Genomic DNA, 21636 nt, shown 5'->3' with positions numbered 1-21636 from the left:
GGGACCCTCGCTGCTGGCCCCGGACTGGGCATCCTTGTTGCGGGCTCCGGACTGGGCACCCTCGTTGTGGGCCCCGGACTGGAGGCCGTCGTGGGAGGCTCCGGACTGGAGGCCGTCGCTGGAGGCTCCGGACTGGGGACCGTCGCTGAAGGCTCCAAACTGGGGACCGTCGCTGGTGGGAGGAGACGTATAGGCAGCCTGGTGCGTGGTGCTGTCACAGGGCCCACCAGGCTGAGGAGACCTACAGGAGGCCTGGTTCTAGAAGTAGGCACAGGATGAACCGGGCTGTGGGGGAGCACTGGAGATCTGGTGCTTATCTCTGGCACCACTCTTCCAGGCTGAATGCTCACTTTATCCCGGCACCTCCCGAGCGCAGGCACAGGTCAAACCGGGCTATGGGGGAGCACTGGAGCTCTGGTGCTTAGCCCTTGCACCGCTCCTCTTGGCTGCATGCCCACTTTAGCCCGGCACGTGCAGGGAGCTGGAACAGGCCGCACTGGGTTCTCCTGGCAACTGGGGATACCGTGCGTAGAGCTGGTGCAGGACAACCTGGGCCGAAGAGACGCACCGGAGACCAGGAGCGCTGATCCGGCACAATCCCTCCTGGCTGAATGCCAACTCTAGCACGGCAACTGTGGGGAGCTTGCAGAGAGCGCACCGGGCTATGAGAGTGCACTGGAGACACACGGCGCAAAGCCGCATAAACTGGAACCTGACTAGTCACTCTCTCCCCACTGTCCATAACCTGACTCCGCCAATCTCCCCGTGTGCCTCCCCCCAAAAAATGTTTTGGGGGCTGCCTCTTGTGCACGCCTCGTTGAGCCAACTCCTCGTAGCGTTGCCGTTCCGCCTTTACTGCCTCCAGCTCCTCCTTGGGACGGAGATATTCCCCAGCCTGCCTCCAGGGTCCTTTACCGTCCATGAGTCCCCCTTACCACGCTGCTTGGCCCTTTAGTGGTGGGTAGTTCTGTCACAGGCGTCGTAAGAAGTGGACCAAAGTGCAGCGTGGTGAGCGTACATATTCCTTTTATTTATAGAAAATGTAGCCCAGAAAACAAGGACACGATCGTGAAGCTTAACTCCGGCTATAATTCCTCTAACAAAGTCAACTACCCACAAATACAACAGGGAAAGAAGGCTGCCTAAGTATGATTCCCAATCAGAGACATTGATAGACAGCTATCCCTGATTGAGAACCATACCCGGTCAAAACATAGAAGCACAAAAATCTAGAAAACAAAACATAGAATGCCCACCCAAATCACACCCTGATCAAACTAAAATAGAGACATAAAAAGGCTCTCTCAGGTCAGGGCGTGACAATTCCCAATCAGAGACAACGGTAGACAGCTGCCTCTGATTGGAAACCATACCAGGCCAACATAGAAATACAAAAACTAGACTACACATAGAAATAATAAAACTAGAACACCACCCAGTCACGCCCTGACCTACTCCATCATAGAAAATAAAAGCTTTCTATGGTAAGGATGTGACACTGTCTTAGGTCAGTTAGGATCACCACTTTATTTTAGGAATGTGAAATGTCAGAATAATAGTAGAGAGAATTATATATTTCAGCTTTTATTTCTTCAAATTCCCGGTGGGTCAGAAGTTTACATACACTCAATTAGTATTTGGTAGCATTGCCTTTAAATTGTTTAACTTGGGTCAAACGCCTACAGGTAGCCTTCCACAAGCTTCCCACAATAAGTTGCATGAATTTTGGCCCATTCATCCTGACAGAGCTAGTGTAACTGAGTCAGCTTGGTAGCCCTCCTTGCTCGCACACGCTTTTTCAGTTCTGCCCACAAATTTTCTACAGGATTGATGACAGGGCTTTGTGATGGCCTCTCCAATCCCTTAGCTGTGTTGTCCTTATGCCATTTTGTCACAACTTTGGAAGTATGCTTGGTGTCATTGTCCATTTGGAAGACCCATTTGTGACCATGCTTTAACTTCCTGACTCATGTCTTGAGATGTTGCTTCAATATATCCACATAATTTTACCTCCTCATGATGCCATCTATTTGTTATGTGCACCAGTCCCTCCTGCAGCATAGCACCTCCACAACATGATGCTGACACCCTCGTGCTTCACAGTTGGGATGGTGTTCTTCGGCTTGCAAGCATCCCGCTTTTTCCTCCAAACATAATGATGGTCATTATGGCCAAATAGTTATATTTTTGTTTCCTCAGACCAGAGGATATTTCTCGAAAAAGTACGATCTTTGTCCACATGTGCAGTTGCAAACCGTAGTCTGGCTTTTTTATGGCGGTTTTGGAGCAATGGCTTCTTCCTTGCTGAGTGGCCTTCAGGTTATATAGGACTCGTTTTACTGTGGATATAGATACTTGTACCTGTTTCATCCAGCATCTCACAGGGTCTTTTCCTGTTGTTTGGGAGTGATTTGCACTTTTCACACCAAAGTACGTTCATTTCTAGGAGACAGAATGCGTCTCCTTGCTGAGCGGTACGACAGGTGCATGGTCCCATGGTGTTTATACTTGCGTACTATTGTTTGTACAGATGAACGTGGTACCTTCAGGCGTTTGGAAATTGCTCCCAAGGATGAACCAGACTTGTGGAGGGCTACAATTTTTTTTCTGATGTCTTGGTTGATTTATTTTGATTTCCCCATGATGTCAAGCAGAGGCACTGATTTTGAAGGTAGGCCTTGGAATACATCCACAGGTACACATCCAATTATGTCAATTTGCCTATCATAAGCTTCTGAAGCCATGACATAATTTTCTGGAATTTTCCAAGCTGTTTAAAGGCACAGTCAACTTTGTGTATGTACATTTCTTACCCACTGAAATTGTGATAAACAGAATTATACGTGAAATAATCTGTCTGTAAACAATTGTTGGAAAACTTACTTGTGTCATGCACAAAGTAGATGTCCTAACCGACTTGCCAAAACTATAGTTTGTTAACAAGAAATTTGTGGAGTGATTGAAAAACGAGTTTTAATGAGTCTAACCTAAGTGTATGTAAACTTCCGACTTCAACTGTAGCTGGTTAAGTACATTCGTAGTTCATTATAAATCCTTTACAAATTGTGAACATACTATGATCAAATACCTTATTAGATAAATAATTGACTAATTATAAATAAATGTTAAGTAACACAAAATATTTATAAATTATTTATTAATGGACCTTAATATGAAGTGTTACCGAAGCAGTATCAATAATTATTGTTAGCATTGAGATTACCCTAAAACGTTAATTACAACTACTGTTTTATGTTTATGTTCCCTTATTTGTTTTAGGAGGTTGGAAGTATTATTGGCAAGGTATGCAAGACTTCGTTTATCACGCACTTGTACATAACACAATCCCAATAATAATTACTTGAGATTACTGTAAACATTTAATGTTTTTATACCAGAAAGGGGAAACAGTGAAGAAAATGCGCGAGGAGGTGCGTTGTCAATCCCTCTTTTCTTCCATTATACACTTTTATCATGAGAGTTAGAATTAATCCAAGGGCTGCTCATAATGACGTCTGTTATTATTCACAGAGCGGAGCAAGAATCAACATCTCTGAGGGCAACTGCCCCGAGCGGATCGTCACCATCACCGGCCCAACCGACGCCATCTTTAAGGCCTTTGCCATGATTGCCTATAAATTTGAGGAGGTATCATAATTTCTCTTGTCCTAAGTAACTTCTTTACACAGAGGCAGGAGTGCTACCACTGCTTGGGTGAGGACAAATAGAAAATAGCTTCAGATGGTGCTTTCCTTGGGAGGGTTGTTGATTTTGTCTTCATATTCAGACGAATTCAAGGCACTCTTCAACCTTGTGAAAATATAAAATGTCTTAATTAGTTTGGCATAGTAACAGGGATTAATAAAAACATGAAACAATTTGTTTGTGAAGCCAGTATGTGAAGCCAAAAAGTTTGCCAGGTTTTTATATGTTTAATCCCTGTGGGTATGCCAATTTAATAAAAGCATTTCACATTTAGGCAAAAAAATATATATAATTATGAAGAATAACCTCCTTTACTTTCTTTAACCGTGGTCCAACAAAACCGATTTGCCAACAAAAGGGAGAAACATAAATGGCCATGGAAAGAAGGTGTAGTAAACATCAAAGTAAAATATGTCTTACACAGGCAACTGTTTCTTATGCTTGACCAGATTATATCCCATTCCAGGATATAATCAATTCCATGAGCAACAGTCCAGCAACCAGCAAGCCCCCTGTCACTCTGCGTCTGGTGGTGCCAGCCAGCCAGTGTGGATCTCTCATTGGGAAGGGAGGTTCCAAGATAAAGGAGATGAGAGAGGTACGTTACAGTACAGGTACAGTAGCAGGCTATACCATGAACATCAGACATGAATCATGGAATCAAGATGATGCCAAGATTGTTTGCATTCCGATTCTTTACCCTTCTACCAGAAGTGTGCACTTGCTCACTCCTCAATTTACTATACTTAATTTCTGTCTTATGACTGTTGCCTATACTAAATAAACCCAACAAACGTATCATACTAGGCAATGACCCTCACCGTATTACTTGAGTTGTCAATGGCTCTGTGTCTTTGTGAGTGTGACCTTATGTTGTTATTTCCAATATCAATGTGATCTATACATGTTGATTGTCTTTACTCAGGAGCTCAAGATGCAAGATAAATAAGGCCAATTTACAGTAAGTGAATTGAATTGCACTGGAACTATGTCTCACTGTGCCATGTCTATCTCTCCCCAGTCCACAGGGGCACAGGTTCAGGTGGCAGGGGACATGCTGCCTAACTCCACAGAGCGTGCCGTGACAATCTCTGGGACCCCTGAAGCCATAATCCAGTGTGTCAAACAAATCTGTGTGGTCATGCTTGAGGTAAAGTATGTTGGAGGGAGAGGACATTTTCAGTGCAATACAATGGGAATCTAGCCACCAAAACCCACATAGCCAGAACAAAGATACAGAGAGAGCCATGCTACTGCTGGCACTCTGAATGGTCTCTATCCCTAGCCCCTTCCAAGATACTGTTGTATCTGTCGAACTGCTTTGCTTTATCTTGGCCAGGTCGCAATTGTAAATGAGAACTTGTTCTCAACTTGCCTACCTGGTTAAATAAAGGTAAAATAAAAATAAATAAATAAATAAATACTCTTGCTGTGATGGTAAAAAATGTCTGACATAATGGACTGAACATAATATAATAATTCCCCAGTAAAAACTTTGTAGGTCCAGAAGTTTCAGGGGTTAGACAAAACCAACTTGTGTGCTCTAACAGAGAGAACTCAAAAAATCAATTCAATCATTTTAAATTAACATCACATTTAGAAATAAAACCTTAGTTCAAATATCTCACAACATGGGAAGAGTGTTATTTTGCCTTTAACTCAGAAATGTGGTGTAGACACAGCTTCTGATCGAATCACTAAATTACACTGCTCAAAAAATAAAGGGAACACTTAAACAACACAATGTAACTCCAAGTCAATCACACTTCTGTGAAATAAAACTGTCCACTTAGGAAGAAACACTGATTGACAATAAATTCCACATGCTGTTGTGCAAATGGAATTGACAACAGGTGGAAATTATAGGTAATTAGCAAGACACCCCCAATAAAGGAGTGGTTCTGCAGGTGATGGTTCTGCACTTCTCAATTCCTATGCTTCCTGGCTGATGTTTTGGTCACTTTTGAATGCTGGCGGTGCTTTCACTCTAGTGGTAGCATGAGACGGAGTCTACAACCCACACAAGTGGCTCAGGTAGTGCAGCTCATCCAGGATGGGACATCAATGCGAGCTGTGGCAAGAAGGTTTGCTGTGTCTGTCAGCGTAGTGTCCAGAGCATGGAGGCGCTACCAGGAGACAGGCCAGTATATCAGGGGACGTGGAGGAGATCGTAGGAGGGCAACAACCCAGCAGCAGGACCGCTACCTCCGCCTTTGTGCAAGGAGGAGCAGGAGGAGCACTGCCAGAGCCCTGCAAAATGACCTCCAGCAGGCCACAAATGTGCATGTGTCTGCTCAAACGGTCAGAAACAGACTTCATGAGGGTGTTCCGATGTCCACAGGTGGGGGTTGTGCTTACAGACCAACACCGTGCAGGACATTTGGCATTTGCCAGAGAAGACCAAGATTGGCAAATTCGCCACTGGTGCCCTGTGCTCTTCACAGATGAAAGCAGGTTCACACTGAGCACATGTGACAGACGTGACATAGTCTGGAGACGCCGTGGAGAACGTTCTGCTGCCTGCAACATCCTCCAGCATGACCGGTTTGGCGGTGGGTAAGTCATGGTGTGGGGTGGCATTTATTTGGGGGGGCCGCACAGCCCTCCATGTGATGAGATCCTCAGACCCCTTGTGAGACCATATGCTGGTGCGGTTCCTCCTAATGCAAGACAACGCTAGACCTCATGTGGCTGGAGAGTGTCTGCAGTTCCTGCAAGAGGAAGGCATTGATGCTATGGACTGGACTGGGACTGGGACATCATGTCTCGCTCCATCCACCAACGCCACGTTGCACCACAGACTGTCCAGGAGTTGGCGGATGCTTTAGTCCAGGTCTGGGAGGAGATCCCTCAGGAGACCATCCGCCACCTCATCAGGAGCATGCCCAGGCGTTGTAGGGAGGTCATACAGGCACGTGGAGGCCACACACACTACTGAGCCTCATTTTGACTTGTTTTAAGGACATCAGCCTGTAGTGTGGTTTTCCACTTTAATTTTGAGTGTGACTCCAAATCCAGACCTCCATGGGTTGATAAATTTGATTTCCGTTGATCATTTTTGTGTTTTTGTTGTCAGCACATTCAACTATGTAAAGAAAAAAGTATTTAATAAGAATATTTCATTCATTCAGATCTAGGATGTGTTATTTTAGTGTTACCTTTATTTTTTTGAGCAATGTAGTTATTATTGCCCCAATTTTCCCCATCGAAGTCAACTATTTCTTGTTCCTGGTTGGACTGAAATAGGTTCCGTTACTCATTTTGGGTGCCGATTATATTGTTTATATTTTATATTTAGGTGCAGGTGTTACGGTGCGTGAATGAGGACCCAAAAGCGAATTAACGTAAACAGAACTTCTTTAATAACAAAACATAGGTAGGCTCAGATGGACCGGCAGATTCCGACAGGACAGGACAAGGTTGCAGCAAACATGACGATAGTCTGGTTCAGGCATGAAAAACACAAACAAGAATCCGACAAAGACAGGAACAAAAACAGAGAGAGATATAGAGGACTAATCAGAGGGAAAAAGGGAACAGGTGGGAAAAGGGGTGACGAGGTAGTTAGGAGGAGACAAGGAACAGCTGGGGGAAAGAGGGGGAGAAAAGGTAACCTAATAACGACCAGCAGAGGGAGACAGGGTGAAGGGAAAGGACAGAAACAAGACACAACATGACAATACATGACAGTACCCCCCCACTCACCGAGCGCCTCCTGGCGCACTCGAGGAGGAAACCTGGCGGCAACGGAGGAAATCATCGATCAGCGCACGGTCCAGCACGTCCCGAGAGGGAACCCAACTCCTCTCCTCAGGACCGTACCCCTCCCAATCTACTAGGTACTGATGACCACGGCCCCGAGGACGCATGTCCAAAATCCTACGGACCCTGTAGATGGGTGTGCCCTCGACAAGGATGGGGGGGGGGGGAAGACGAGCGGGGGCGCGAAGAACGGGCTTGACACAGGAGACATGGAAGACCGGGTGGACGCGACGAAGATATCGCGGAAGAAGAAGTCGCACTGCGACAGGATTAATGATCCGAGAAATACGGAACGGACCAATGAACCGCGGGGTAAACTTGCGAGAAGCGGTCTTAAGGGGAAGGTTCTGAGTGGAGAGCCAAACTCTCTGACCGCGACAATATCTAGGACTCTTAGTTCTACGCTTATTAGCAGCTCTCACAGTCTGCGCCCTATAACGGCAAAGTGCAGACCTGACCCTCTTCCAGGTGCGCTCGCAACGTTGGACAAAAGCCTGAGCGGAGGCTGGTACCCGAGGCTACTCTGAAAAGGAGATAGCCCGGTCGCAGACGAAGGAAGCGAGTTGTGGGCGTATTCTGCCCAGGGGAGCTGTTCTGACCAAGACGCAGGGTTGCGAAAAGAAAGACTGCGTAAGATGCGACCAATAGTCTGATTGGCCCGTTCTGCTTGACCGTTAGACTGGGGGTGAAAGCCGGAAGAGAGACTGACGGAAGCCCCAATCAAACGGCAAAACTCCCTTCAAAATTGAGACGTGAATTGCGGACCTCTGTCCGAAACGACGTCTGACGGAAGGCCATGAATTCTGAAAACATTCTCGATGATGATTTGTGCCGTCTCTTTAGCAGAAGGAAGCTTAGCAAGGGGAATAAAATGAGCCGCCTTAGAGAACCTGTCGACAACCGTAAGAATAACAGTCTTCCCCGCTGACGAAGGCAGTCCGGTGACAAAATCTAAGGCGATGTGAGACCACGGTCGAGAGGGAATGGGAAGCGGCCTGAGACGGCCGGCAGGAGGGGAGTTACCGGACTTAGTCTGCGCGCAGACCGAACAAGCAGCCACGAAGCGACGCGTGTCATGCTCCCGGGTGGGCCACCAAAAACGCTGGCGAATGGAAGCAAGCGTACCCCGAACGCCAGGATGGCCGGCTAACTTGGCAGAGTGAGCCCACTGAAGAACGGCCAGACGAGTAGGAACGGGAACGAAAAGAAGGTTCCTAGGACAAGCGCGCGGCGACAGAGTTTGAGTGAGTGCTTGCTTTACCTGCCTCTCAATTCCCCAGACAGTCAACCCGACAACACGCCCCTCAGGGAGAATCCCCTCGGGGTCAGTGGAGGCTACTGAAGAACTGAAGAGACGAGATAAAGCATCAGGCTTGGTGTTCTTAGAGCCCGGACGATAAGAAATCACGAACTCGAAACGAGCGAAAAACAGCGCCCAGCGCGCCTGACGCGCATTAAGTCGTTTGGCAGAACGGATGTACTCAAGGTTCCTATGGTCAGTCCAAACGACAAAAGGAACGGTCGCCCCCTCCAACCACTGTCGCCATTCGCCTAGGGCTAAGCGGATGGCGAGCAGTTCGCGGTTTCCCACATCATAGTTACGTTCCGACGGCGACAGGCGATGAGAAAAATACGCGCAAGGGTGGACCTTGTCGTCAGAGAGGGAGCGCTGAGAAAGAATGGCTCCCACGCCCACCTCTGACGCGTCAACCTCGACAACGAACTGTCTAGTGACGTCAGGTGTAACAAGGATAGGTGCGGATGTAAAACGATTCTTGAGGAGATCAAAAGCTCCCTGGGCGGAAACGGACCACTTAAAGCACGTCTTGACAGAAGTAAGGGCTGTGAGAGGAGCTGCCACCTGACCAAAATTACGGATGAAACGACGATAGAAGTTCGCGAAGCCGAGAAAGCGCTGCAGCTCGACGCGTGACTTAGGGGCGGGCCAATCAATGACAGCTTGGACCTTAGCGGGATCCATCTTAATGCCTTCAGCGGAAATAACAGAACCGAGAAATGTGACGGAGGAGGCATGAAAAGAGCACTTCTCAGCCTTCACAAAAAGACAATTCTCTAAAAGGCGCTGGAGGACACGTCGAACGTGCTGAACATGAATCTGGAGTGACGGTGAAAAAATCAGGATATCGTCAAGGTAAACGAAAACAAAGATGTTCAGCATGTCTCTCAGGACATCATTGACTAATGCCTGAAAGACAGCTGGAGCGTTAGCGAGGCCGAAAGGAAGAACCCGGTATTCAAAGTGCCCTAACGGAGTGTTAAACGCCGTCTTCCACTCGTCCCCCTCCCTGATGCGCACGAGATGGTAAGCGTTACGAAGGTCCAACTTAGTGAAAAACCTGGCTCCCTGCAGGATCTCGAAGGCTGAAGACATAAGAGGAAGCGGATAACGATTCTTCACTGTTATGTCATTCAGCCCTCGATAATCTATGCAGGGGCGCAGGGACCCGTCCTTCTTCTTAACAAAAAAAAACCCCGCTCCGGCGGGAGAGGAGGAGGGGACTATGGTACCGGCGGCAAGAGCTACAGACAAATAATCTTCGAGAGCCTTACGTTCGGGAGCCGACAGAGAGTATAGTCTACCCCGGGGGGGAGTGGTTCCCGGAAGGAGATCAATACTACAATCATACGACCGGTGTGGGGGAAGAGAGGTGGCCCTGGACCGACTGAACACCGTGCGCAGATCGTGATATTCCTCCGGCACCCCTGTCAAATCACCAGGCTCCTCCTGTGAAGAAGAGACAGAGGAAACAGGAGGGATAGCAGACATTAAACATTTCACATGACAAGAGACGTTCCAGGAGAGGATAGAATTACTAGACCAATTAATGGAAGGATTATGACAAACTAGCCAGGGATGGCCCAAAACAACAGGTGTAAAAGGTGAACGAAAAATTAAAAAAGAAATGGTTTCGCTATGATTACCAGAAACAGTGAGGGTTAAAGGTAGCGTCTCACGCTGAATCCTGGGGAGAGGACTACCATCCAGGGCAAACAAGGCCGTGGACTCCCTTAACTGTCTGAGAGGAATGTCATGTTCCCGAGCCCAGGTCTCGTCCATAAAACAGCCCTCCGCCCCAGAGTCTATTAAGGCACTGCAGGAAGCTGACGAACCGGTCCAGCGTAGATGGACCGACAAGGTAGTGCAGGATCTTGAAGGAGAGACAGGAGTAGTAGCGCTCACCAGTAGCCCTCCGCTTACTGATGAGCTCTGGCTTTTACTGGACATGAAGTGACAAAATGACCAGCAGAACCGCAATAGAGACAGAGGCGGTTGGTGATTCTCCGTTCCCTCTCCTTAGTCGAGATGCGGATACCTCCCAGCTGCATAGGCTCAGCACCCGAGCCGGCAGAGGAAGATGGTAGTGATGCGGAGAGGGGGGCAACGGAGAACGCGAGCTCCTTTCCACGAGCTCGGTGACGAAGATCAACCCGTCGCTCAATGCGAATAGCGAGTTCAATCAAGGAATCCACGCTGGAAGGAACCTCCCGGGAGAGAATCTCATCCTTTACCTCTGCGCGGAGACCCTCCAGAAAACGAGCGAGCAAAGCCGGCTCGTTCCAGCCACTGGAGGCAGCAAGAGTGCGAAACTCAATAGAGTAGTCTGTTATGGATCGATTACCTTGACATAGGGAAGACAGGGCCCTGGAAGCCTCCTCCCCAAAAACAGATCGATCAAAAACCCGTATCATCTCCTCCTTAAAGTCCTGATACTGGTTAGTACACTCAGCCCTTGCCTCCCAGATTGCCGTGCCCCACTCACGAGCCCGTCCAGTAAGGAGAGATATGACGTAGGCGACACGAGCAGTGCTCCTGGAGTAAGTGTTGGGCTGGAGAGAAAACACAATATCACACTGGGTGAGGAACGAGCGGCATTCAGTGGGCTCCCCAGAGTAACACGGCGGGTTATTGATTCTGGGCTCCGGAGATTCGAAAGCCCTGGAAGTGGCCGGTGGATCGAGGCGGAGATGGTGAACCTGTTCTGTGAGGTTGGAGACTTGGGTGGCCAGGGTCTCAACGGCATGTCGAGCAGCAGACAATTCCTGCTCGTGTCTGCCTAGCATCGCTCCCTGGATCTCGACGGCTGAGTGGAGAGGATCCGAAGTCGCTGGGTCCATTCTTGGTCGGATTCTTCTGTTACGGTGCGTGAATGAGGACCCAAAAGCGAATTAACGTAAACAGAACTTCTTTAATAACAAAACATAGGTAGGCTCAGATGGACCGGCAGATTCCGACAGGACAGGACAAGGTTGCAGCAAACATGACGATAGTCTGGTTCAGGCATGAAAAACACAAACAAGAATCCGACAAAGACAGGAACAAAAACAGAGAGAGATATAGAGGACTAATCAGAGGGAAAAAGGGAACAGGTGGGAAAAGGGGTGACGAGGTAGTTAGGAGGAGACAAGGAACAGCTGGGGGAAAGAGGGGGAGAAAAGGTAACCTAATAACGACCAGCAGAGGGAGACAGGGTGAAGGGAAAGGACAGAAACAAGACACAACATGACAATACATGACAGCAGGAGTATATTCTATAAACAGGAGTTCAAGCAGTAGAAAATTTGAGGTACCAGTATTCAACTCCGGTGAGCTCCTGCCCAAGTCAAGCACTGCTGGTTGATAGTCTATTTACTAATGTACAGATTATTCTTGTCTGATAACCAGTTAAACTGACATGTAGCTTTTGTCTTGCGAAGGCTAGTGATACAATCTGATGGAGTTAATCATCACCCAAAGTGTATGTGTACTGCCACATTAATATATCATGTGTCTTACTCAAGCAGCTCTCTAAGGCTGTGTTTATACATGCATTCTAAGAGCCCAATATTTTTTCATATCCAATACTTTTTCTGACTTTCCACACTCAGTTTTATGTGACCCATATCAGATTTGCACATTCACACTGATGTTGCCAAATATCACACAGATGCAATGCTCATTTCCTGTCAGTGTTCCTTTAATGTTTTGGGGGGTTGTTGTGGTAACGGCAGGTCACGTGCAAAAAAAACCCATCTGATCTGAGGTCGCTAATGGAACATCGGAATTGTATCAGGATTAAGAACTACATACGAAAATGTGGAATAAGACAAAACTCAAAAGATCAGATTCAATGTGTTTTTTGCTGTTAACACATTCAGCTGCAGCTGCCCCTATACTTTACATTATTGAAACACCCAGCCGTCTTTCAATCTTTTTTTTCAAGATTTGGCGAATAGAATGCTACAGACAAACTCCTCACAGAAACACTGGGCTGGGAAAACACATCTGTCTGAAACAGCATCCTATTCCCTCTATAATGCATGACTTAGGTGACATGTAATCTGATGTAATCTTTGTCTCCCTCGTCTCTTTTGTCAAACCCACGGCCACACACTCAGTCCTGGTCTAACGCTCTCTCTGTGTCTTCCCTCTTCCTCTTCTCCTAGTCCCCACCGAAAGGTGCCACCATTCCCTACCGCCCAAAGCCCGCCTCCACCCCCGTCATTTTTTCAGGTGGCCAGGTAAGAGCCGAGCTGCTGGTGGCAACCGCAACCAACATCAGCCTTTTATTCCAGCATCAACCACGGCCTGTTAGTGCACTCAGGTTTTCTCACCTTCACACTCACTCGCATTCCGCCCCCCTTCTTGTAAAGCCCAATGTACAAAGTTCAGAGCAGCCACAAGAGTCAGTGTGGCTCCTTATATTACATTCTAACAAGCCTTGTTTGATAGGCTCCTATCTAGTTGTGGATGTCTATATGACGTATAGACTATCACGGCCTGCGGCTGTGAACTTTTTCGCAACCTAAATGTAAGGCAGGGTACAGCTAGGCCAAGAGGGAGGGAGGGATATAGTGACGGACCTTGTTGCAGGTTACTACTCAATAGAGGGCCATTATAGTTTGTAACGGTGATGCTTTATAGGACCCCTGTTCACAGAGGTTTTTGTTCCGACTTTCACTTAATTCTGTTCTATTAATTTCAAGTCCACCTCTTGACAGTAACATTAAAATGATAAAGGGGTGTTGGGATGGGGGGGTTGGAACAAAAACCTTCAAAATGAGGGGCCCCTTAGGATGTCAAGACCGAAATGAACAGCATGTCTATTGGACAGCATGGCTATTGGACTATTAACACGATGAGGGGTCCTTTAGGATGTCAGGACCGAAATGAACAGCATGGCTATTGGACTTTTAACACCTTTGTGGGTTAACCATCGAAAGAGAAAATTTAAGTTCAGATTGTGTTTCAAAACACTCCTAACTAATTACTTGCATGCAAGCTCTAATTGTACAGTGCACACCTCCTCTTTCAAAAATATATAATATCCTTTTAACATTCCTGATGACTTGTAAACATCTTTTTAAAGGTAGACTCAGCGATATGACGTACACTACATGGCCAAAAGTATGTGGACTCCTGCTCGAAGAACATCTCATTCCAAAATTATGGGCATTAAAATGGAGTTGGTCTCCCCTTTGCTGCTATAATAGCCTTGACCAAAGTTGCTTGGACAGAGCTAAAATGAATCATTGACATATTCTGTGCAACTAAGCTGCCAGCTACTAACTATTTGTTTAGTAAGTCCTTCAAGCATTTAAGTAGTAGATCAGAACTACATTTTTTGTGCACTTTTCGTGAATATATATATATATAGGGAGTCAGAAACAGGGTAATCCAACACAACAATATATATGCACAAACTGTAGCAGGTCATGTGGCATCAATAATTCGAAGAACAGGAGTGACCATGTTACGCTTCCTATAGATTACCAAGTTCAAAATCAAAACAGTGAAATTATTACTACTTTATAATATAAAAATGGAAACAATTCAAAAGTAATAACAAGGAAGAAATACACAATGAGCAACGATAACTTGGCTATATACACGGGGTACCAGTACCAAGTCGATGTCCAGGGGTACTGGGTAATTGAGGTAGATAAACTACATGGCCAAAAGTATGTGGACAATTTGGGTCTACCAATGTTGATTTCCTCATTCAAGTACCAAGAACAAAGTACAGAAAAAGTGTCCAAGCTGAAGTCAATACAATGTAGCAACTTGCAAACACTACATGACCAAAGTATGTGGACACCTGCTCGGTGAATATCTCATTCCAAAGTCATGGGCATTAATATGGAGTTGGTCCCCCCTTTGCTGCTATAACAGCCCCCACTCTTCTGGGAAGGTTTTCCACTAGATGTTGGAACATTGCTGCGGGAATTTGCTTCCGTTCAACCACAAGAGCATTAGTGAGGTCGTGCACTGATGTTGGGCATACAATAACAATTGTCTAGAATGTCATTGTACAATCATGGCCAAAAGTTTTGAGAATGCCACTGATGGCAGCCCATTCTTGCATAATCAATGCTTGGAGTTTGTCAGAATTTGTGGGTTTTTGCTTGTCCACCCGCCCCGATCCCACAGCTAAATCAACATTAGGAGACGGTCCTGGTGTTTGCTGGACTTTCTTGGGCGCACTGAAGCCTTCTTCACAACAATTGAACCGCTCTCCTTGAAGTTCTTGATGATCCGATAAATGGTTGATTTAGGTGCATTCTTACTGGCAGCAATATCCTTGCCTGTGAAGCCCTTTTTGTGCAAAGCAATGATGACAGCACGTGTTTCCTTGCAGGTAGCCATGATTGACAGAGGAAGAACAATGATTCCAAGCACCACCCTCCTTTTGAAGCTTCCAGTCTGTTATTGGTTCTCGATCAGCATGACAGAGTGATCTCCAGCCTTGTCCTCGTCAACACTTACACCTGTGTTAACGAGAGAATCACTGACATGATGTCAACTGGTCCTTTAGTGGCAGGGCTGAAATGCAGTGGAAATGTTTCGGGGGGATTGAGTTCATTTGCATGGCAAATAGGGACTTTGCAATTAATTCATAACATTCTGGAGTATATGCAAATTTACATCATACAAACTGAGGCAGCAGACTTTGTGAAAGTTAATATTGTGTCATTCTCGAACATTTTGGCCATGACAGTATGCTGTAGAGTTAAGATTTCCTTTCATTGGAACTAAGGGGCCTAGCCCAAACCATGGAAATTATCCCCAGACCATTACACCAAACTTTACAGTTGGCACTATGCATTGGAACAGGTAGCGTTCTCCTAGCATCCACCAAATTCAGATTTGTCCGTTGGACTGCCAGATGGGTGATTCATCACTTCAGAGAACACGTTTCCACTGCTCCAGAGTCCAATGGCAGCGAGCTTTTACACCATTCCAGCCGACGATTGGCATTGTGCATGGTGTACTTAGGCTTAGGCTTGTGTGTGGCTCCTAAATGTTTTCACTTCACAATAACAGCACTTACAGTTGACCAGAGCAGCTCGAGCAGGGCAGAAATTTGACGGACTGACTTGTTGGAATGGTGGTATCCTATGACGGTGCCACGTTGAAAGTCACTGAGCTCTTCAGTAAGGCCATTCTACTGACACTGTTTGTCTATGGAGATTGCATGGCTGTGTGATCAATGTTATACACCTGTCAGCAACGGGTGTGGCTGAAATAGCCAAATCCAATCATTTGAAGTGGTGTCCACATACTTTTGTACATATAGTCTAGATGCAGAAAGTAAACAGCATAGTGAGTCATTTTCCGCAACAACTAAAAGCATGGACGCGAGAGGCTCAACTCCTCCTCTGTTTTGGTGCCCTGGCTACCACACTGTGGATAGCATGAAGCTTAACTGTGCCCATGTGCAGATACTGTGTGTGACTGTGTGAAAGCGAAGTCTTACATTTTGCTCATCTCTATATCTGAGGTGCTGCTCGTAGCAACGTCTTTTCGCTGATTCTAACTTTAACATGTTTGATTACTGCTACTGCTACTAATACAACTACTCAACCACTACCACTACTGTAAATTATTCAAAGATATTACATGTAATGAATAGTAGATATAGTCAAGGCATCAAAGTACAAACATGTGGTTGACTATCACCTATTAAAGGGATATCATATAAGGCAAGTTTTTCGAAAGTCATGTTAGTTTATTCACAGTGGTTTGAAATTGTTCAGTGTTCATATTTTATATAAACTTGGTGGATGACATTTATGCAACATTGTCTAGTATAAAATGCCTTCGAGGGAAACAAAGACTATTTAGGCAATTGAATGAGACAGTACTTAAGTCTCAGATAATGATTGAACTTCAGAGTAGTCTCTGAGATTACATGTATAAACCCTATTCCCTGTGAAGATAGATGATAATATTCCATTTTTGTGTTTCTTCTTCCTCCATACAGGCCTACACAATTCAGGGACAATATGCCATCCCACACCCAGATGTGAGTTCCAAGTCTCTGCTGTCACATCTTATTACTGTTAAAAGTCTGCACATTTCTTAGACTTACACCTATGAATATTAACCAGTCATATTAATACAACATCGTTCTCAGTGTAAGCCTTCCGAAACCTCCAATCTCAGGTCTTGGCCTGTTAAAATTTTAAAATGAGGCACTTAAGAAACAAGTTTTTGGTTCAGAGTGATTTTTTTCAGATTTAGAATCGCAAATACCCAAATATCGCAAATATCCAACAGTCTCCACATCCAGGAAATTGCTTTTGACTAATGTCGTGCTCTGTTGCAGTACTTATGACTAAGTAGAACATTATAGAACTGGTTGTCTGGGTGTGGACACCTCCTAAATTCGACAAGGCCATACAAAGTCTCCAATGTTTTTTCGTGTGTTTTTAAAAAATGAACCCATCCACGGAGGACACACATCTTTTGTTTTTTTATACAACTTTTATGCTACATTTACATACATTTTACATATTCATATTACATACATGGTACTTTTATATACAGCAATCACATGACAATAATATATTACTGAACATAAGCTCTTTAATCCCACCCCTCAGCCACTCTCTGCCCATTCCACCTATCACCATAGACCACCCTTGTTTGGTTTCCATGAGCCATATATTTTTCAATTGTGCTGGGATGTTTTACATACATTTTAAACCTTTCTAATTCCATGGTATACACAGATTGTGAGCTAAAGATGAAAACCTTTCTTACAAGTATTATAAAATTATTTATTGACTGACTATGGCTTTCCAAATCGCCCAACATTGTTATTTGTAAGGTTCATTTTAAGTGAATGTTGTGATTTTTTTTTTTTACCATTCCTGACCAGAAACATACATAAGGGCAATACCAGAATAAATTATCTAGAGATTCTGTCTCTTCGCAGCAAAATCTACAGAGCAGAGATTGTTGTATGCCCCATATACAGTGGCAAGAAAAAGTATGTGAACTTTGGAATTGGACCTGGATTTACCCATAAATTGGTCATCAAATTTGAGCTGATCTTCATTAAAGTCACAACAATAGACAAACATACTGTGCTTAAACTAATAACACACAAATTATTGTCTATATTGAATACATTGTTTAAAAATTCACAGTGTATGTTGGAAAAAGTATGTGAACCCCAAAAGCTAATTGGAGTCAGGAGTCAGCTAACCTGGAGTTCAATCAATGAGACGAGATTGGAGATGTTGGTTAGAGCTGCCTTGCCCTATGAAAAACACTCACAAAATTTGAGTTTGCTATTCACAAGAAGCATTGCCTGATGTGAACAATGCTTCGAACAAAAGAGATCTCAGAAGACCTAAGATAAAAAATTGGTCACTTGCATAAAGCTGGAAAGGGTTACAAAAATATCTCTAAAAGCCTTAATGTTCATCAGTCCACGGTAAGACAAACTGTCTATAAATGGAGAAAGTTCAGCACTGTTGCTACTCTCCTCAGGAGTGGCTGTCCTGCAAAAATGACTGCAAGAGCCCTGCAAGAGTGTCAGCTAAAGACTTACATAAATCTCTGGAACATACTAACATCTCAGTTGGCGAGTCTACGATACGTAAAACACTAAATAAGAATGGTGTTCATGGGAGGACACCACGGAAGAATCCACTACTGTCCAAAAAAACTTTGCTGCACGTCTGAAGTTCGCAAAAGTGCACCTGGATGTTCCACAGTGCTACTGGCAAAATATTCTGTGGACAGATGAAACTACAGTTCAGTTGTTTGGAAGGAACACACAACACTATGTGTGGAGAAAAAAAGGCACAGCACACCAACCTCAAAACCTCATCCCAACTGTATAGTATGGTGGAGGGAGCATCATGGTTTGGGGCTGCTTTGCTGCCTCAGGGCCTGGACAGCTTGCTATCATTGACAGAAAAAAAGTTTATCAAGACATTTTGCAGGATGATGTCTGTCCGCCAATTGAAGCTCAACCGAAGTTGGGTTATGCAACAGGACAACGACCCTAAACACAGAAGTAAACCAACAACAGAATGGCTTCGACAAAAGAAAATAGTGGCCCAGTCAGTCCTGACCTCAACCCGATCGAGATGCTGTGGCATGACCTCAAGAAAGCAATTCACACCAGACATCCCAAGAATATTGCTAAACTTAAGAATGGTCCAAAAATCCTCCTGACCTGTGCAGGTCTGATCTGCAACTACAGAAAACGTTTGGTTGAGGTTATTGCTGCCAAAGGAGGGTCAACCAGTTACTAACTCCAAGGGAGTTATACTTTTTCCAGACTGCACTGTGAATGTTGACACGGTGTGCAATAAAGACATGAGAATGTATGGTTTGTGTGTTATTAGTTTAAGCAGCATGTGTTTTGTCTATTGCTGCAACCTAGATGAAGTTCAGATAAAATTTTATGACCAATTTATGAAAATATCCATTTTTTTCGAAAGGGTTCACATTTTCTTGAAATTGTATATACCATTATGTTGGTGGCAAGAATTTTGTATAGTAATTTAAATGGACAAACTTGTGTTGAATCAAGTGTTTTTTGTATCAGTTCATAAACCATCGAAAATCTCTTCCCATTTATTTTGCAACCTGTATGGCGCAGCTGTCAACATTTTTGTCCTCAAATGAAACTGTTTTTTCTATTTATGCCAATTATTTTCAGTCAATTTGTATCTTTAATATATGGCAGACAACAAACAAGTTCCCTAACTTCTCCCTTCTTCTACTTGGCTCCTCCGTTTATGTGGTAATGCTGCAATCAGTTGGTTATAAATTGGGATTGAGCAGACATTCACGTGTATTTTTGAAAGCTGCATATGTGACTTTTCTCCAGCAATTATTTTCTATTTCGAATGTTATTAAGAAATATAATACCACTTTTATTGAAAATCAATAAAGAATGTTTTTTTTATTAATCAGTATATTTGAGTTTAACCCTATTATTTATTGTAATATTTGTTATATCTTTTTTGGAGGATAAATCATATTCTACATAGGGTCCATTAATAATTGAACTTCATCTGTCTCTGTCTCGAGAGCATCTCGAGAGCTACCGCGTGTCAGATCCTTTAATTCGGAGAAGGCATGATTGATGTCAGGGGAACCATTGGTTGACATTACAATCACTCAAATAGGGCCTTGACATCCTCCCCACCCTCTTTAAGCTACTCTTTAAAGGGTGAGGGATTCCCAAGCATCCATCCTCACTCATTATTGATGGCAATGATAGACAGTGAGGGAAAATTGTCAATTGCAAAGTTTTATATGGGCCAAGTGTTGTTGGACTGACAGCCAGGCCCATGAAGGTTGTCTTGTTGGTCTTGGCAAGGTTGCCTATCTCTGGTTTACTGTAAGAAATGGTTTGAGTGGTCAATCTTGAGTTATACTGTATGTTACTAGATTATTAATTGTAAAGAATAAATACAGGATTTGTGAATTTCGGACTAATGTGTCATCCACGTTGTAAGATGAGCATATTGTTCCATCAGTGTTACGCACCATCGATTTTCCCCAAAGTTACCGGAATACAGTTTTGAATCAAGGAGTTGTTCAATGTTTTGAAGTTTCAGATGCAACAACAATAAATGACAAACTAGGATCTCACATAGATTTAATGGCCAATGCATGTCAAAACACGTTGTTCTGTGTTCTAAATTTAAGCCCCAAACCGGTCATGGCTAATCTTAAATAAAACATTGAAACATTCTTTCCTTAGCTTGTCTAATTGCATAAACTTAAGTCTAGCTCACAAGGTTTGTGATTGCAATTGCAGTATTTACTGTATGTTAACCCTTAGACTCCAACTCTAGGTACAACAACAATGGAGACTTCAACCATGTATTAGGGGTATATTTATTTAATCAGACAATTTCGGATGTGAGTCAGATGTTTTGATAACTGTTGCAAAAATTACTTAACCAGAAAACCAACCAGATTGAAGTGTTCACACATACATTGCATCACAGATAAATACATTAAATTAGAATGTTAAGAAGTTAGTTGATGTCTTCATTATCAATGGAAAATATTATAATGCAAGAAGTTGTCTGTGTTGATCTTTCCTGTGAAAAAGCTGCATCTCTGTTGATTATGCAATCCATCTGCTATTACAAACTGGATACAGCAGCAAATATAACACCCCATCTCAACCACATTGGGCTAAGTCCTTCAAGTTCTCTCTCTCTCTCTCTCTCTCTCTCTCTCTCTCTCTCTCTCTCTCTCTCTCTCTCTCTCTCTCTCTCTCTCTCTCTCTCTATCTCTCTCTCTCTCTGTGTCTCTCTTTTGCTCTCTCATCTCCCACCACCATGTGTCATGCCTCCTCTCCTCACTGTTTCTCCTCACTGTTCTAGTTTTAAGTTCTTGATTTCTTGTCGGTGTGACCTTACAATAACCTCTTAGTTCTACTGTCGCTCCTACCCCCCTCAGCAGTTGACCAAGCTCCACCAGTTGGCTATGCAGCAAACCCCCTTTACCCCCCTCGGACAGACCACCCCTGCTTTCCCTGGTACGTACCCACAAACCCTCTCTCAACACTTCCTTCTCTTTGTATCTGTAGACACTGTCATCTCTTTCTTCTTTTTCTCTCTTTCCTCTCTTTCCCTATGTCTCTGGAGGTTGCTTTTCTCCTAAGCTTGGCTTTTTGTTTGGCCCTGCCTTCATTTGGTTGACATTTTGTCATGCATGAGGACTCTATTTTGAAATACCATCTGGCAACAACTATTTGCTACATCCCAGCTATGGTCTCTTTTGAGATTTAGTTAGTTCCCAGTTAATATAAAAAGGACAGACACATGGACAGAGGACAACTCCAGTCTCCTGCATCTGCATTATATGGCTTGGACTTTAGTACTAAAATGATTGTCCTCATA

At 44.4% G+C, this 21636-nt stretch overlaps 1 protein-coding gene across 11 annotated transcripts in view; it reads left to right on the top strand.

Moving 5' to 3' along the window:
• Nucleotides 1-21636, top strand: part of pcbp3 (poly(rC) binding protein 3) — a 175814-nt gene that overhangs the window by 115072 nt on the left and 39106 nt on the right. For 4 of the 11 annotated variants that reach the window (XR_016490475.1, XR_016490472.1, XM_036958556.2 and 1 more), the window contains 8 exons: nt 3280-3303; nt 3399-3431; nt 3532-3648; nt 4172-4303; nt 4727-4855; nt 12913-12987; nt 16731-16772; nt 21194-21272. Coding sequence is in view for 4 of the 11 variants with exons in the window: in XM_036958556.2 (XP_036814451.1) it covers nt 3280-3303; nt 3399-3431; nt 3532-3648; nt 4172-4303; nt 4727-4855; nt 12913-12987; nt 16731-16772; nt 21194-21272 (631 nt within the window). In the remaining 7 variants the exon portion in view is untranslated. The remainder of the gene's footprint in view (nt 1-3279; nt 3304-3398; nt 3432-3531; nt 3649-4171; nt 4304-4726; nt 4856-12912; nt 12988-16730; nt 16773-21193; nt 21273-21636) is intronic. The other 7 variants (XR_016490477.1, XR_016490478.1, XR_016490473.1 and 4 more) reach the window with 2 other exon arrangements.

The sequence above is a fragment of the Oncorhynchus mykiss genome, chromosome 22 (genome assembly GCF_057628025.1).
Source record: "Oncorhynchus mykiss isolate SJ-2025 chromosome 22, ASM5762802v1, whole genome shotgun sequence".
Taxonomy (NCBI): Eukaryota; Metazoa; Chordata; class Actinopteri; order Salmoniformes; family Salmonidae; genus Oncorhynchus; species Oncorhynchus mykiss.
The sequence above is the reverse complement of the archived record's forward strand: the minus strand, read 5'-3'. Positions and strand labels throughout refer to the sequence as shown.